Raw genomic sequence first — 18866 nt, forward strand, 5'->3', positions numbered from 1 at the left:
TAGGAAACAGTTTTCCAAATATAAATTGATGATATCTTGTGTTAAACTCTATTCTCTGAGTAGTGGGATATATTTAAATAACTTTGTAAATGGAATAATGCATGAATACCAAAAAAGATTAAGAACTAAAGTTAAAGTTTCACTAGGGATACTTAAAGCAGAGGAGGCACCAGTTAAGACAAGCATCTCTCATGTGCAAGTGTGTGACTTAACCTAGCTTCTATATCCATTTAACCCAACTCTGTGTCTCTGTATAATCATGCTTGCATTTTGGATTAATCTGTTACTGTTAGCTGGTCATGGTATTTGATAATATTAATCTGTTCATGCCATTTAATTAGAAAGTAAATAGAAAACATCTACTCTGAGTATTTTGACAAAATAAATTGGAAAATTAAATGGAAAAAAGTTTTTAAATTTATGAACTGCAACGTGATTTAAATGAGATGTTAGTATCATGTACCTATCATTGGATATCTCCATATGTTATATTACGTTGGAGGGATATATCAAACTTCAGTACCCATAAACTCTTTCCTGCCTTATTCCACCCCATTCTATTTAAGTCTATTTGAAGTAACAGATCTAATTCTAAACACCTTAAACTGTAGCCACAGAGTAACTTTGGCATCAATACCAGACCTTCCAGGAAATACTGAGCTGGAATAATAGATTATGTTAGTAGTCATAGTGATTAGAAACAGCATCCTATAATGATAAGCTTCTTCAAGTTGAACCCACAAATCATGGCTAAATACATTTCCCTTTTTGCCTTAATTCTGTCTAACAAGCATGAGTTTGCAACACCATCCTGGTGTATAATAAGCACATTACATTTTCTGTAAATCAAATGTAATCAATTCCAATCTTTCTTTCATCTACTGTTGAAACATTGAATCACATTTATTATTATTTGATGTTTCTTTCCCCATAAGCGCTGGAGAAATTCCCAGTGAGGGTCTTACACATTCTAGAACAATGAAGGCTGGATCCCTGTACATTGACCTGCACCACAGAGAGAGTGGTGATCTAGCCAGCCCACCTCATTGGGTGGCCAAATTTTCATGAGAGTAATTCTGTCTAATCTGAGCCACCAAATCTAAGGTCAGCATTTAAGGCACCACATAGAAATTTCTCTTTGAAGTAATGCCATCTTCCCTGGATAATATAAACAAATAGAATGCTGCTCCCCACTGCCTTTGCAATCTCCAACCACCATTGTTAGGGGAGATCTTCTCCTTACAGCTCTTTACCTCCCATTCTTTTTATTCATCCTACATTCTTTTTTTTTCCCCTTTTTAAAATTGCACTTACTACTTTTAACATGAGGCCTAACCTCTTCAAGGTTTTTAACATAACATTTAGATAACAATACAATATTGATATCTAAAGGCACAATGTTATATCTCAGATATCTAAAGCTTATTTGTCTTGCAAAGCTGAACTTTCATACAAGTTAATTAGAAATTCCCCATTTCCATTCTATTCTCTGCTCCTATGAGTTTGACTGTTTTAGATACATCATCCAGATGGAATCATGCAGTATTTGTCCTCCTGTGACTGGATTTAATTCATTTAGCATGATATTGTCAAGATTTATCCATGCCTCATATTACAAATTTCCTGAATTCAGGAGCAATAAAAGCCGTACTCTTTAGTACTCTTTAGTATTTATAAACCATGTTTTTCTTTATTGATTTATCTGTTAATGGATATTTAGGTTATTTCCACATTTGAGCTATTGTGTATAGCACTGCAGAGAATGTGGGAATGCTGATATCTCTTTAAGATCATTTCAATTCTTTTGAATAAATCCCAGCAGTAGGATTGCTAAATCATGTGGTAATGCTGTTTTCAACTTTTAGGAAACTTCATACTGTTTGCCATAGTGCCTCCCCCTTTTTGCAATGTAGCCATCAGAATATACTAGTTCCAATTCCTTCACTTCCTTACCAACACTTAGCGTCTTTTGTGGGGGTTTTTGTTTTGTTTTGTTTTATAATAGCCATCCTAGCAATGTAAGATGATATCTCATTGTGGTGTTGATTTGCATTTCCCTAATAATCAGTGATATTGACCAAACCTTCCTACATTATTTTCCCTTTCAGCCAGACTTAGCATAGTTTCCTATAACTGTGCCTGTAGAAATGTAATATTGGTTCCTTTTCTGGGAGTGGAGTGGAGAAAAAGGATGATAAAGCCAGTCAGCTTTTTTTCCCCTCCTAATGTTCATCGTTTCCCCACCATAAAATGATGCATACCACAATTTGTTTGTTCCATAAAATCTTCAATTTTTGCATGTCCATACCTTCAAATAATACTGTCATATAGATAAACAATTTCTGTTTATACATTATCTGTCTTTATTGTAATTAAAAAGAATATTATATATATGTGTTTTTTGTGCCCAGTTTTACATATTTGAAAATTGTTCATATTCAGATGGGCTATGACATAGTTTTAGTTAGCATACCTTGAATGAGTTTTCTTATTTACTGATACTAGCATTGGCCTGAGAGACAGTTAAACAGAGTTCCTATTTGCATTGCTGCTGCTGCTGCTAAGTCGCTTCAGTCATGTCCGACTTGGTGCGACCCCATAGATGGCAGCCCACCAGGCTCCCCCATCCCTGGGATTCTCCAGGCAAGAACACTGGAGTGGGTTGCCATTTCCTTCTCCAATGCATGAAAGTGAAAAGTGAAAGTGAAGTCACTCAGTCGTGTCCGACTCCTAGCGACCCCATGGACTGCAGCCTACCAGGCTCCTCCGTCCATGGGATTTTACAGCAAGAGTACTGGAGTGGGGTGCCATTGCCTTCTCCATTACCATTAAGTAAATATGTGGTGTTAGAAAAGTCATGTTACTTCATGTTTTACTTCTCAATTGTAAAAAAAAACTAAAACTACTATATTTAACAGGATCTTGCTTGCTTTATAATGAGTCTATGAAATAGTTGTGACATGTTTTTACAAGACATTTTATTCATGCAATCCTCTTTCAGTGACCCTGGTCAATAATAAATTAACCAGTAATACTGCAAAGTAGGTGGTAATCTGTTTTCTTTAAAAATTTTGTATGAATGGAGCTAAATCTGTTTTACACCTACAAGTATAGAATTCACAATACTTTCAGTAGACTCAGAAATAGGGGAAAAAAATGTGGGTAAACTCAGTTTAACAGTTCAGTTCGGTTCAGTTGCTCAGTCATGTCCGACTCTTTGTGACCCCATGAATCGCAGCACGCCAAACCTCCCTGTCCATCACCAACTCCTGGAGTCCACCCAAACCCATGTCCATTGAGTCGGTGATGCCATCCAGCCATCTCATCCTCTGTCATCCCCTTCTCCTCCTGCCCTCAATTTTTCCCAGCATCAGGCTCTTTTCAAATGGTAGTCTTTGATATTTCTTAGATAACTTTTCACATTCAAAATGTGACAATTTTGTAATGTAGAAGTTAATTTCATTTGAGAACTTTTGTATGAAAGCCATACTTTGCTGATTTTTTAACTGTTCAGGTGTACAGTATTGAACATCTTGTCATAGATTAGGGCATCTCCTTTGACCTGTATATTCATGAAACTACATTCAATTTTTTTTTTACCTTTACCTCCCTTCATTCTTTCTTCCCTTTCCTCTTTTTTTTTCCTTTTGTCCACCTTTTTTTCATTCTTTATGTTAACGTATGTTTTGTCGTGAGTCATGTCCAACTCATTTGCAGCCCAATGGACTTTAGCCAGTGTTAATATATAAATAGGCTATAAACGTTAAGTGTAGTTTTGAAAGTAATAAAATACATCTATCTATGCATTTCACTTATATTAACATGGCCTAACTTGAAAATGCATAAGTAACTAGTGTAACTGATGGGGATAACTTACTGGACTCCTGAAACTCACTTGCATGGTTTCTTCGCTATTTGGAAAGCCAAGACAAATAAGCAGTTCAGCTGAGTTTCTCGTGCTGCCGCTGGTTTATCGAGAATTCATGAGCACAGATGTCCAAATTTAGGAAGCTAATCTAGAGTCATAGTTAATATATCAGTGGAAAAGGGGAATAACATATACAAATTTTGAATTAGTTAAGTTTGGGGTGTTTTTTTTTCTGTTTTGTTTGTTTTACTCAGCTATATCATATTCTTATCTCATAGCACATCAACCCCAACCCCACTGGTTCTCATTAGGTCCCCACCTACCTTGTGTGTGTGTGTAGGGGGGTGTTTGTTTGTTTATTCATTTATTAATTCATTTGTTTAATATCATTTTCTTTACCTATCTAGTCTTACCTCCATGAGCAACCATTATAATTTATGTAATGTCTGTTTTTTGTTTGTATAATGTATAATGTTAGTTTGTATGGGATATCATTTTAATGAATGTAAATGTCATTGTCCTTAGATCAGATCCTGTTTCTCATATGTTTTTACTTGTCAGATGCTTTTAAGAAGGATCCAACTTTTGGTATTAACAACTGGTGTGCTTTCTTTCATTAGACTGTTAAGTGTTTCCATCGTAAATATTTAGTGCATTCTCATTGTCCATTTTTCCTGATGCTACCACCTCCCCATAAATAGAAACTCAAGAAGCTTTTTGGGTCCTGGGGTGTACATGTGCTTTATTTAACAACATTCTGCCACTGCCACATTGTACTCTAGAGTGGTTGCATTTATCTGCATTACCAATAAAATAATTACATGCTTGTAAATTATAAACAAGCAGTTGTATTTTTCATCCAGAAATAGTCATAGTATTCTCACATCATACAGTGGTGATAAAGCTAAACAACCACGTACTATGTCATGATCCCCTAATCCCATATTCTGGTCAGCACACTGTATTCTCTGGCTTTCAAACATTTTTCTGTAGAGTGAGAGTTAAGTAATACATCACTATTGCTTTCCTTTATACTTTCTAATCTCTCATGAGTCTAGATTTTTCTTTATATACTTAAAATACTTTTGAATTTCCTTCTCTGTGATTCATCTTCATCTTGCTAATTGCCAAGATAGTTCTGTTTTTTTCTACTAGAGTATCATTTCTATTAATTTTTATAACAGCATAAAACAAACAGTAGATACAAAGGTGATAAATTGTATAGTGCCTGCCACTTAAATATCTGTGGAATAGATAAATAAAAATCATGAATTTTTGTGTGATATATATTTTGGTATACCTTAATCTATAAAATTTTGATAGGTAATGTAATAATTTTAATCCAGAATATGTTTTTGAAATAGTGATAGATATTGATAGAAATAGTGATAAATATTGATATAAATAGTGATAAATATCACTAAAACTAGTGATAATATAGAGTGTTTATGGTGACTGATTTTTTTAATTCAAAAATTTCTTATTATTATATTTTGGGGGTTTTAATTACCAAAGTGTAAGATTTTAAGAAGTTAATTTTCTCATTACTCATACAAACCAAAAATCAGATTATCCTAGCATTCCTATTAGAAGATATTAGAATAGGCGCTTTCTATGGATATAATTCAGAGAAGGCAATGGCAACCCACTCCAGTACCCTTGCCTGGAAAATCTCATGGATGGAGGAGCCTGGTAGGCTGCAGTCCATTGGGTCACTAGGAGTCGGACACAATTGAGTGACCTCACTTTCACTTTTCATTTTCATGCATTGGAGAAGGAAATGGCAACCCACTCCAGTGTTCTTGCCTGGAGAATCCCAGGGATGGGGGAGCCTGGTGGGCTGCCGACTATAGGGTCGCACAGAGTTGGACATGACTGAAGCGGCTTAGCAGCAGCAGCAGCAGCATGGATATAATTGAAGTACCATCTGTACAATCTCAAACTTGAATAACTGGTTTGCATCCACGTTGATATAATTTAAAGAAAATGTGTTTGCTCACAATGCTAAACAGTGGATAAAACCATTCATGTGATCACTATCTTCTATGAATTATTTCTAAACCAAAATCAGATTTAAAATTTTCCTTAACGTTGACTATGCCTACATTCAAATCAATTAAGTGATAAAATACTATTTTAGTGAACTTCTGTGTAGTATGATCAAATAATTTTTGCATGCATTTTAAAATAGTTTCTAGGACCTTACAATTACCATTGGTTAGGACTTCACACTTCCATTGTAGGGGATGCAGGTTCGATCCCTGGTCAGAGAACTGGGATCCCACATGCCAGGCTGCACAGCCAAAGAAAATAATTTTCAAAACTATTATATATTTGAAGACACATACTTAATTATGCTTAATTCTTACAACTACAAAAATCATCTTATGACTCTAAAAGGAGTGATTTGTATACTCATTTATTTTCCTGTGATTCTTGTAGAATTTGTAGGAAGTTGGAGAGACAGAGGAAAGGGAAGTTGTTATTAAGTAACCATGTTCAAGTAGTCACATTCCCTATAGATTTCATACTCACCATGAAACCAAAAATGAAAGAATTGGCAGAATCTTTTGAACTGCAGTACTGCACCAGTGCTAGTGGGAAACTATTGGGGGAAAGAAGGTTCAACTGGTATATCTTGAGATTGAGAAAATCATGTAGTTCATGATCTTGGGTATGTATCTAGGTAACATGCTAGTTATCTCTGTATTGTTTCATCAGTTTTATTAATGAGTCTAAACAGATTTTTTTTAAAAACTAGAAGCACTTTTCATTTCACTGAATAATTACATTGTATAAATTTGCCCCTTTAAAATGTGAAAAACTAACAGGTAAATTCAAAACAGGAAGCAAGAAGGTTATGCAGCTATTTCCTTTAATAGAATTTGTTCCTGCAGAAAAGTGGCAATGCAATTTCTGGATTATGACAGGATTAATTTGTTTCAATTCAGAATCATCTAGTTATAAATGTACTCTTTCTTGTGACTAAAAGAAGTGTTTTTCAGTGTGCTTTACCTCTTTCAGTGCTAAATTTTTCTTTAGAGGTATTATCATACTCTTTTATGTAATTTTTCTCATTTTATGTGTACAACAGCCTGGGATTGTTGAAATAAACCTAAGGCCCATCTGAAGATAAAGTTTCCTTGGAGTAAGTTATAGAAAAGTCATCATTCTTGTTTGTGTTATTGTAGGCATTTTTATGGACTTCTTTTGCCATTTCTCAATGGTAAAAGAACTTCCCTTACTTTTTACCAATGTATATCAAAATCATTAAAACTTTTAAGACTCAAACATGCCATGTTTAGAATTTCCCGTGGAAGCCGATAGTGAACAATAGGGAATTTCACATTGGCATCTATGAAGCTCATTGAAAACCTAATTGTTCAACAAGTATTTCTTTTTAAATGATGTTCTAACCATGGCAGGTATTTTTCCTCAGGTAAAGCTGGTAGCATTCCCAAATATCTGGCACTATAACTTGGGTAGTTTCACTGAATTTATATCTAGCTCACATAGCTACATAATATGACCCTGTGATTTGTGCCAAATATGCACCCTAAATTATTTGACAGCTCATATAAAAGGGACCAAAAAACCTAAATGGTAAAATATTGAAATACTAATAATGTTGCTACTTTTTTTCTGTGAACATTATCTTTCTAGAAAAAGAGGAAACACAAAATGCTCTGTAACCAGTCCAGGAACATAATTTGCAGGACCCAGAGCAAAATGAAAATATAGGGCTCTTTGTTCAAACAGTGTTAAGAATTTCAAGATGGCAGCAGCAAGGATTAAACCGAGTGTGGGGCCCTGCTGAGCACAGAGCATACACACACCCATGATGCTGCCCTCTATATTACATCTGTTTCTTCTACTTAGGACTGTCTTACATGTAGTGAAGTAACAGACACTTAATGGAACTCTTTTTTATCTGAGCAGAGTTGAGGCTATAACAATTTCTTAAAAGAAGCTTCACAACAAAATCCTAACAATTTTTTCTACTACTCCTATTCCATAATATAATGAGAGTTTACACTTTTCTAGTTGCTTGCTGTACATAAAAAATAATATATTGGTGTTTACAATTATTTCTTCCCCATAAAAAATTGGTTTAATTTTAGTCGAGTATGTTTTCTTCATAATAGTGTGAACAAAATGCATGGGTTTGATAATATTTAATGGTTTTTCAAGAGCAACATTTTGCATGTTATATTAGATACATTTTATATGTTCAGGTAAGTTGATGAAATCAAACTACATATGGTTTTGGTATTTATGTTCCAGAGAACTCTGAACTGATGTTCTCTGAAATGGTGTGCTCAGTTGAATGGCTGCTGAAGTGGTTTTTAAATGCAAAGCAATGTCTTCTGTGCCCTGTGGACCCAGATGAGACATAGCACGCCTTTTTTTTTTTTTTTTATACTTGAATTTTTCTTTTTAGGCATGCAAGTATTGGAGTGGAATGGAATTCCTCTAACTTCTAAAACATATGAAGAAGTGCAGAGTATCATTAGTCAGCAAAATGGGGAAGCAGAAATATGTGTAAGACTGTGAGTTTTTCCCCATCTTTTTGTTTCCATTTTTTTGGCTATTCATGGCTCTTTTAATTTAAAATTGTTAAGGTGGAACCTTTGCCAGTCAGCAAGATTTCTTGTAATTAGAAAATAAAGTGAATGCAAGTTTATAGATGTCTTGTGTTCGGAATCAAAGTCTAAAGCACAGAAAGAATTCAGCTAATTTTGTTTCTGATTATGTCCCCTTTCATGATTTTCTTGAAACATGCATCATTTAAATGAAAGCCTAAACCCATTTAGATGTCATGGATTTGTACAGTATTTCAAAATGAACTTATATTTAACCCATAAAGATTTCACCTTAAATAATCATTTTTATCAGCTGACTTTTAACAGCATTGCAAATATATATTTGGTTAGAAGGGTGAGCATGCTTTGAAATTGCTTTATATCATTAACCACTTCTCATTTACCTACTGAAAAAAATACTCAGCGTAGTTGGGAAAAGGGGCCTTTTGTCTCAGACGTCCTCAATTGCTTTCTTAATTTTTTTTTTTTTTTGGTTTTGATTTTAGGGACCTCAATATGCTGTCAGATTCTGAAAATCCCCAGCACCTAGAACTCCGTGAACCACCAAAAGCTGGTAGGTGGAAGCAGTCTGCTCCCAAGCGTGGTGAAGATGGAGATGGAGAAGCAGTTGCAGAGGCAGATGGAGCTGTAGATGAGATACAGACACAATCACAGAGACAGGCAAAAATGAATGTAGAGACAGAGGAATGTTCATATATTTATGTAATAGTAAGAAAATCAGAAGCACTGGAGTTTCATTTTAGTATTCTAGGGAAACACATGTATACCTGTTAGAGCCATTAAAGAAATTCACATGAAATTCTTGCTGTGTGAATTCACATTTTGAATTCTTTAAAATTAAATTCATCATATGAAAGTAATTCATGGAGTCATTTATTCTGGGTCCTATATAATTTTTGGATAATACTAAATTCTTTTTAGCATAGCTGAGCTTTTGAACACTACTGAAACATTTGATTGCCTTTTATAATAAATAAAAATCAATATAAGTACACAGTAAAGTAGATTTAACTCTTTCTTAGATAGCAGATATAGTCTATAAATTTAGCTCATTTATAAGATTAAATATATTGTTGTTCCATGTTCCATAAATATTTACCAAGTACTTCCTATGCTATAGCCAGTATCTCTAAGAGTCTGGGTTATGGCACTAAACAGAGCAGACCAAAGCCTGTAGAAATTTTCATATGTCTGTAAATGTAAATATATTCTTTGAAATTTCCCCTTAGAAAAATAGATATATGAGATTTCAAGAAATAAAAACAACCGATCATAGAAATTAAATTCCAGTGAATAAAATAGAGCATTTTATCATACATTCAGTTATCTGTATGTTTTATTTACAAGCATTTTTCTAATGATATAATAGGAACCTCAAATTTCCTCTGTAATTCAGTACTCTTTAATTTTTCTCTGAACCTTCTAGACTTCCTTAGAAATAGATTTATAAAGATACGCTTGCATGTAGTTTCTTTTTAATTTAAAATGTTTTATATAAAACTTTGACTTTGTCATCTAGAACTCAGGTAAGTTCCATGGTATTAAGTACCTATGAAACTGAGAATATGTGAAGCCATTTGGTTTTGTTGCAGTGGATAAAGCGAAATCCCCAGGGGTTGATCCCAAGCAGTTGGCAGCAGAGCTCCAGAAGGTCTCACTACAGCAGTCACCACTGGTTCTGTCATCTGTTGTTGAAAAGGGATCTCACGTTCATTCAGGTCCTACATCAGCAGGATCCAGTTCCGTTCCCAGTCCTGGGCAGCCAGGGTCACCCTCAGTGAGCAAAAAGAAACACAGCAGCAGCAAGGTGAGAAATGCCCAATGCACCCTCTAAATTGCTCATTTTCTAGCTCCTTATTCAAATTAGGAGATAGGAAATATAGTATCATGTCCGAAAGGTGTTTCTCATGTGATTTCTCCTTTCCTATTGATCTGCTGAAACAAACAAAAAAGGTTTCCATATCTCAGTATAAAACTGATCAAGATGTATCAAAATGATGTGTTTCTCTCTTAAAATATTGTGGCTGTTATTATGAGGGACTTGAAAAAAAATGTATCTGATGGTTCCTGTTCTTTTTCTTTGTGGTTGTTACATAAATCTGAACCTCTTTGTGTATCAAATATAGTCATTGTATCTTTTTGGAAACAAGATATAATTATGTTACATTTTGTAATTTAAATAAATAGTAAAAAGGACCAAAAAATGAGGATAATTTAGGACAACAAGAAACAAAGAAAGCCAGTAATACAGTATTGCTATTTTGAAATGTATCCCTAATTCCATACTAATAAATGTTCTCTTCATGCAGTTCTTCAGTTAGAATAAATGTTTCTAACAGTATTTTAGAGTTACTGGGGAATTAAAATAAAATAAAATTAATTTTAATTTAATAGTATCAGGTGATAATATAGACAATTTGTAATTCCCTCCCCCATAGATTGGATTACTAATAGAGAAACTCTCTTCATGATTGATAAATACATTTAAAAGGGTTTTTTGTTTGTTTGTTTCAACATAAAGGTTTTTCTTTATGTGGTGAAATATATATAGGAAGGACAGGCTATGGTTGGATAAGTTGACTGGACTTCAGAAAATAAAGTTGTTTACGGTTTCATGAGGAATAAGTTCAAAGATAGACTCAATTTCAAAATAAATTTTAGCACTATATTTTACCACATGCAACTATGTATTAATTTTGAAGAATTACCTCATGGATGTGCCCCGTCTCCAAAGTTACAGGCTGATGCCATTTCAGAGTTCTCAGTATCTCCACACAGATGACCTAAAGACATGACAAACTCTGATAACAAAGTTTTCACACCAAACACAATAAATTCTGTAAGTCTGTCATCCAGATATTTTTTTTATTTCAGCATTTGACATCACCATCCTCCCAGAAAATTAAGTTGAAATATAAAAGCACCGTCTCGTCTTTTCTTTTGACTCATTGAATCCTAGTGCTGTGAATTCTAGTTTTTTGATAAGTCTCTAATAATTTTCCGTCTTTTCTGAACTTGCCGATTTCATTTAGCAGGGCATTATTCTTTTTTACCTGTAGTATTGCATTTACTACCAGTCACTCCACTCACCAGTCTCTCTTCCTTCCTCTTAACCTACCTTCCAACTATGGATCTGTGACACAGTGATAGGATTAGGTCTCTATCCTGTTTAAAATTCATCCCTGCTGCCTGGAATGTCAGCTTCTCTGCCTCTACCTAGGGAAGAGGGATGTTCCTTGGAAGATTATCACAGGAACCTTAATGTTGTCAGATCTTTACAATAGCCTCGCTACTAAGTACTCTATTTATTAGGGTTATCAACTCATTCTACTTTCCTAAGACATTTTTAGATGCCACCTTCAGTACCATGAGTCATAATTTGTACGCAAGATACAAAGATGGATAAAATCCATCCCCGAATACTATGTAGACCAGTGGTTCTCAAAGCCTGCTCAGCCCAGTAGCACCAGCATCAGGCAGGAACTTATTAAAAATGCAAATTCTTGATCCTACCCTTATGCCTTCTGAATCAGGAGCTCCAGGGATAAGACCAAGCAACCTGAGTTTGAATAAGTTCTCCAAGTGAGTGTGATACCCCTTGAAGTTTAAGAAGTGCTAATGAGGCCTGGTGTGCTTCAATTCAGGGGGTCACAAAGAGTCAGACACGACTCTTTGAGCGACTAAACTGAGCTGAATCTAAGTATAGATGAAGGATGATATATAAACACATTCAGTAAAGCTATAATGTTGGTGGTCATTAAAAACTGCAGAGGGCACTAGGACAGTAGGGTTAAGAAAGCTGGCATTTAGCTAATGAACCAGTTTGGTAAAGGGGAAAAAGGAACCAACATTGAAGAGAATGCACCACTGGAAAAAAAAAAAAAGAGAGAAACAGAAAATTGTATGCTTAAATCATGGTATACAAAAGATATAGGGATAATAAATAGAGGCGAAGCCTAGATAATTGTAAACTGAAAGACATTCTATGCCATGCCTTGCTTTTACTCTACAATCTGCAGAAAATGAAGAGCCAGTGATAAACAAAAATAACAGATACCCTTCCTCTACTAGGCCTTTCCATATTCTAATCCTTCCTTAGAGTTATCCTTCTCTCCTCCTTCCCTCCCTCCAAAGTGCCAGATGCTTTATGTGTCTATTAAAACAATTTGTATCTTGATTATGGTTACTTGTTTGCTTATTTTATCCTCCTAAATGGGCTGCACACTCATTAAAAACCAAAACCCATTTCTTATTTTCTTTATAGCTCCCTAAGCACGTAGTAGAGTAGCTTGCATAGACCATAACAAAATAAATTCAAATTAAATTAAAACATCAGTGGCACCTGTGAGTCTTTATAATATTATGGGAGCAAAAAATACAGTTTTTTTGTTATGTGAACGTTTTTGGTAATGATTGCAAGATGGACACAGGTTTTATAGGACAAACACTAAGGAAATGATCCTGACACATTTTATGATATGTGGTCATTCTTTTCCATGCCAAGAATGTGACCTGTGTTGTTTTACAGAGGTTTTGCTGAAACAACTATAGAGCTTCACTGTCCATGACAGTGGCTGCTGGCCACCTGTGGCGACTGAACACTTCAAATGTGCTCGTCCTAACTGAGACATGCTGTATATGTGAATTACACACAGATTTTAAAGACTTAATATAAAAAAAACTGGTAAAATAGCTCATGACATTTTTTATATTGATTTCACTATGAAATGATAGTATTTTTAATAAATTGCATCAAATAAAATATGTCAGTAGAAATTAATTGCACAAGACTTTCCTGATGGTCCAGTGGCTAACACTTCGTGCTCCCAGTGCAGGGGGCCCAGGTTTGACCCCTGGTCAGGGAACTAGATTCCACATGCCACAACCAAAGATCCGACATACCCAGCTAAAACATCCGCACGCTACCGATGTGGTGCAGCTAAGACCTGGTGCAGCCAAATAAAATGTATTTTTTAAAATTAATTTTACCATTTACTTTTACATTTTAAAGTGACTCCTAGAGTATTTGAAATAACCTTTGGGGCTCACATTATAGTCTACTTGACAGTGATGGTATATAGATTGCTTTTTAATTCTTATTAGTAGTAATAATAATAATCAAATCTGGTTATTAGTGAGATTCTCTATATACTTACAGAAATATATAGTGAATAGATGCTAACACTCTTGAAGAAAGGGACTATTACCTATTCATCTTTTGGAGGGTTTATCATCAACATTTAGCTGGTACTAAGTTTCTTAGAATAAATAAACTTAATGATATTTATAGTATGCATAAAAGGCAATACTTATTTTTATTTGTTCTACAAATCCTACAATGTTAAAATATGGACATTGAGAGATTAGAGAAATACTGAGCAATGATCTGAAGCTTACATGTTTCTGAATCAGGTAATATGTTCAAATATAGCATATGTTCTTCAGTTAATTTAGAAAATTATAATTTTAACATCCTTTTGTTTTTAATTAGTTATGAGGCTAACTGTATATCAAATTATAAAACAATATTATGGAGTAAATTAAAACAAAAATATTTAAACCATAGCATAATTATACATTAATTATGTATATTTAGAACACCATCTACTAAATGTTCTGAATGATTATTTATAAGTAATTATTAATCTATTAATAATGTTCCAGTTTAAGTGATTGCTTCTGAGTAAATATAAGTAAAATGTGAATCTAAATTATTTAGACATAGGTTTAAATTATGTTATATATATACATATGACCATTTTACGGAGAAGGCAGTGGCAACCCACTCCAGTACTCTTGCCTGGAAAATACCATGGACGGCGGAGCCTGGTAGTAAATGTCTCCCTACAGTGATGCCGCATTGCCTGAAATTCTGTTATAGATCTAGAGTCAGGGACATCATTCCCTTTTTTTTTTTTTTTTTTTTTTTAGTTTTTTAGTTTTTAAATTTTAAAATCTTTAATTCTTACATGCGTTCCCAAACATGAACCTTTTTTGTACAAATTTGTACATTCTACTGAAATGTAACAGCTCAGTAATCAGTCATTTAATCAGCAGAATGAATCACTTTATCAGATCACATTCTGGATGGTTTTTAAGGCTTTACTGACATAAGAAAATTATTAAGGAAATGTGAACTTAGATCGAATGTTATGGACTTTTAATTAAAGGGGTATGAAATGCTAAAAAGTGTTTACCTGGGTGTCCCATTCTAGAAGAGAGTAGGACGGGACTGAGAACCCAGCAAAGGAATATAAGGTGGACTTTTATAACTTTTGGCCTCCTAGGCAGTCAAGTAAAAACAATATCTTTTTCATTTTCTTATAGACATTTAAAATCCATTAATACTTAAATTGAATACTTTCAACCAAAATTGTTCTATTTCTTAAGTAATTGAACATGTACTACTTCAGGTATAAAATTATAGCTTCAAAACAGGCTTCACACAATGAAAAAGAGATTTATGTATCTATAAAATTAAACATGTATTGAGAAGTGTAAGTAGGCACCATAATCTGAAGCAACCAAATGGACAAAATGTGCTTTCCAGGCAGTGTGCTCTGACCAAACAGAACTTTACTCAGAGGGAAGTTTAAATGGTAAATCCTGTGAAGGGTTTGTCCATTAATCTAATATATGTCTTAACATTGCAGCCTACTGATGCAGCAAAGGTTGTCTCTCATCCAATTACGGGGGAAATTCAGGTATGAATGCTTTTAAAAGATTATTATTATTATACCATCTTTGTGGCTCTTTTTCCCATTGGTCTATTGAGATTGTAAGCACTATTAGAACCTTAACTTTTCCTGTTTTATGACATAGATAGGTATAAGTATTTTAATACAATATATATTTTATTAAATCTAATTATACCTCTGGAAATCTGTACTTTGAAATCTACCTAATACCTTAACAGTATCAATGTATTAAGTCTCATTTACTTTATAGTTGTTGAATGTGTTTCAAAAATGACAGACTCTTCTGGAAATTTGAACGTTTCTCATTGAGACAACTCTTGCCTGTAAAATCCTATGGATGGAGGAGCCTGGTAGGCTGCAGTCCATGGGGTCAAGTCGGACACGACTGATCGACTTCCCTTTCACTTTTCACTTTCATGCATTGGAGAAGGAAATGGCAACCCACTCCAGTGTTCTTGCCTGGAGAATCCCAGGGACGGGGGAGCCTGGTGGGCTGCCATCTGTGGGGTCGCACAGAGTCGGACACGACTGAAGCGACTTAGCAGCCGCAGCAGCATTGAGAGTTTCATGAGTCTAATGCTGTCCTCTTTTCTTCCTCTGGTCAACAATTGCTAAATAATTGCTGAACAGTTCTTCTAGAGCAGTGTTTTTCATACTGGAGGTCATAACCAATCTGTAATTTATCAAATTAATTGAGAGGATTTTGCCCAGGAAGATAGAAGAAAATAGTTTAAATCATTTTGTTTTTTTTTTTAGTTCTGTGTGCATGTTTCTGTGTTTATATATTGCATCATAAATGGGCAGATTCAGAAAAATTAGAAAAATGATACTTTAGATGATACCAAAAAGTAATTTAGGATAGGTAAGAAATGTCACGTGAAAAGAATTAACAAAATAGAAAATAATAGCTATTTGAAGATAGTACATTTTCAATAAGGTAAAAGAACAGTGAGTCTTAGTTGCATCTACAGTACATTTTCACAAAGGGTAGCAGATTTGAAGTAATTTGAGGATAAGCATAGAAAAAGGAGAAGTGTTTTCCTGGAAGAAATGGTACAAGGAACGATTCTGCTGCCAGAGGGTAATGAAAGGAGCAGATCTGCTCTGCTGCAGGAAAATGTTCCTGTAGAGATAAGCTAAGACTAAATTAAAAGAACCTTGAACAGAAGCCGAAGGATGTTAGCCACAACATAATAGAGTGATCAGGAAATATTTTAGAGTGAGGGAGAGGCTAAATGAAACAAATATGTCATAGAAATTCATAGAGCCACAGCCTCTAGGAAGTATTATAAACAGGAGGACACAAAGACAAAGAAATCAGTTGTCATCTGGGCATACCCTGATTAAAGCAGAGTGGAGTGAGAGTAGAAATGAAGAAGAAAGCACAGAGCGTGGGCACCTTAATAAGAAGGACCCAGCAGGATGGAACTGAAGTCACCAACGTGTCCTCGATCTTGCTGGCTCACTGCTATTTCTCATTTCTAGAAAGCCAAAGGTGATCTCTTTTCATTTCACATGCAGCAAAGAAAATGCTAGATATTCTGATCCATAGTATCTCTTTGTCTCATTTTTTTAACTTTTTGCTCAAGGGCCAACATGTGCTGTGTTTCTTTTTGGCTTGTTACAACTTGTTTTTTACTGAAAGGTTTATTTTCTAAAACCTTTTTATTTTGAATTAGGGTATAGCTGATTAACAAACAATATCGTGATAGTTTCAGGTGAACGGCACAGGCACTCAGCCATATATATATGTATACATACATACATATATATCCATTCTCCCGCTAACTCCCCTCCCATTCAGGCTGCCACTTGACACTGAGCAGAGTTCCATGTGCTGCACAGTGTATCCTTGTTGGTTATCCATTTTAAATATAGCGGTGTGTACATGTCCATCACAAATTCCCTAACCATCCCTTCTCCTTCATCCTTGCCCACCCATCCCCCACCACCAACTATAAGTTCATTGTCTGTCTGTGAGTCTATTTCTGTTTTGTAAATAAATTCATTTGTTTTGTTATTTCCTTTTCACTTCAGTGGTAATTTTTAATTTTATAGTAGAAATTTGCTCTAATATTTTCAACTCCCAGTATATTTGCTTTGCTTTCCTTTCCTTTTTCTTTTTTTTTGGGGGGGGGGGTGGGGTGGGGGGTGGCAAGGGGAGATACTTTCTTATGACAGTGATTTTCTTTTTTATATATATTTTATCTTCTGTCTTTTTAGCAAAGCCTTATTCCAGATGAAACCTTGTGTAAACACCCAAACAGTGAATTGCCAGAATGGAATAGGTCTGGTTAAGGGTTACTGGGGGCATCTCATTTTCTCTTACATGTAACATGTGAGCAACTCTAAGTGTTCTCTAAGGCACCAAATTTACAGAGTACACTTTGGAAAGCACTCTCTTAGGGTATCCTGCAAATTTCTATTTCAATAAGAAATGATTTTGCTGCCTCACCAGTTGAAAGTGGACTTTTAGGCTAGCAGAGAAAGGAAAAAAAGGGGGAAATTTTCTCCTTAAAAATTTGGAAGCTGTTCTAAACCTCAGTGACATTAATTGCAGAATAATTCCTGTATTTTAGTACTCCATTAAAACACAGTTACTGCAGTCCTCGACTTCTTACTTCTCTTCTTCCTTCATGGCCCTTTGTGGCATGTTTCATATTGCTTTCATGGTGGTCAGTGAGACTCTGGAGCTTTCTGTACTGAGAGGAGTGAACAGAGATTCCTTTTCTGCCATAAAACATAATCAGATCAAAATTATGTGGAAATCAGTAAATCATTTTAATATTAAATTTTAAATGCAGGCTGACTCATCGAAGTTATTCCATTTCCAACATAAATATAGCATATCTGTTTTGCATGATTATAAAAAGTACATTCATTTTTTATTTATGGTTTTTCCTTTTCTAAGTATAGATTTCTTCCTTTCTGTTGGGGCGCCCTGGGTGGCCCAAGCAGTGAAGAATCAACCTGCAATGCAGGAGGCCTGGGTTTGAGCCCTGGTTCAGCTAGATCCCTTGGAGAAGGGAATGGCTACCCTCTGCAGTATTCTTTTTTGGGAAATCCCATGGACAGAGGAGCGCTGGCCAACTACAGTCCATAGGGTCTGCACAATCCATGACCTCACAGAGTCGGAAACCACTGAGCAACTAACACTTTCACTTTCCTTTCTGTTATTTGATAATTTGAAACAGCATCAAACAGAACTGTCTTATTCTAAACGATGCCAATGAGTTTTTCATTTTTGAAGGAGAAAAATTGGTTAATTCAATTATTTTGAATCATGCTGGCTTCTTAAAATTTAGTTTGAATGGTAAGTCTTTTACTATTCAATGACAACTTTACAACAGCCATTAGACATCTGTGAGACAATGCCTCTTCTTTTCTCTTCAGTTTCTGAGATTAAAGAACAGTTGTATTTTATTATCTTAACCTCACTCTGTTAAGAAAGCAGGCACAAAAAGAAAAGCTACAGGTTTTTCAGCTAGTGTACTATAGAAAGAGATCAAATTGAACATTCTTAAATATCCTGACAATTCAGTACTAACGTATTTGTGTTTAAATAATGATTCTACACACTGTGAACTATTTGATGAAATGCAAAAGATATTTTCTAATAAATTTATCAATTAGTTAATTTATTTTCAAAATTCTGGCAATTGTATTTATGAACATTAACATTTCTGATCTTGCTAA

The 18866-nt window shown here is 34.7% G+C and overlaps 1 protein-coding gene across 9 annotated transcripts in view; it reads left to right on the plus strand.

Moving 5' to 3' along the window:
* Nucleotides 1–18866, plus strand: part of PCLO (piccolo presynaptic cytomatrix protein) — a 377965-nt gene that overhangs the window by 284878 nt on the left and 74221 nt on the right. For 7 of the 9 annotated variants that reach the window (XM_060414989.1, XM_060414990.1, XM_060414992.1 and 4 more), the window contains exons 11-14: nt 8310–8418; nt 8958–9025; nt 10065–10279; nt 15126–15176. In XM_060414989.1, the coding sequence (XP_060270972.1) occupies nt 8310–8418; nt 8958–9025; nt 10065–10279; nt 15126–15176 (443 nt within the window). Of the gene's footprint in view, nt 1–8309; nt 8419–8957; nt 9026–10064; nt 10280–15125; nt 15177–18866 lie in introns of those variants that run through there. The other 2 variants (XM_060414995.1, XM_060414996.1) reach the window with 2 other exon arrangements.

This window comes from Ovis aries, chromosome 4, assembly GCF_016772045.2.
Source record: "Ovis aries strain OAR_USU_Benz2616 breed Rambouillet chromosome 4, ARS-UI_Ramb_v3.0, whole genome shotgun sequence".
Lineage (NCBI taxonomy): Eukaryota > Metazoa > Chordata > Mammalia > Artiodactyla > Bovidae > Ovis > Ovis aries.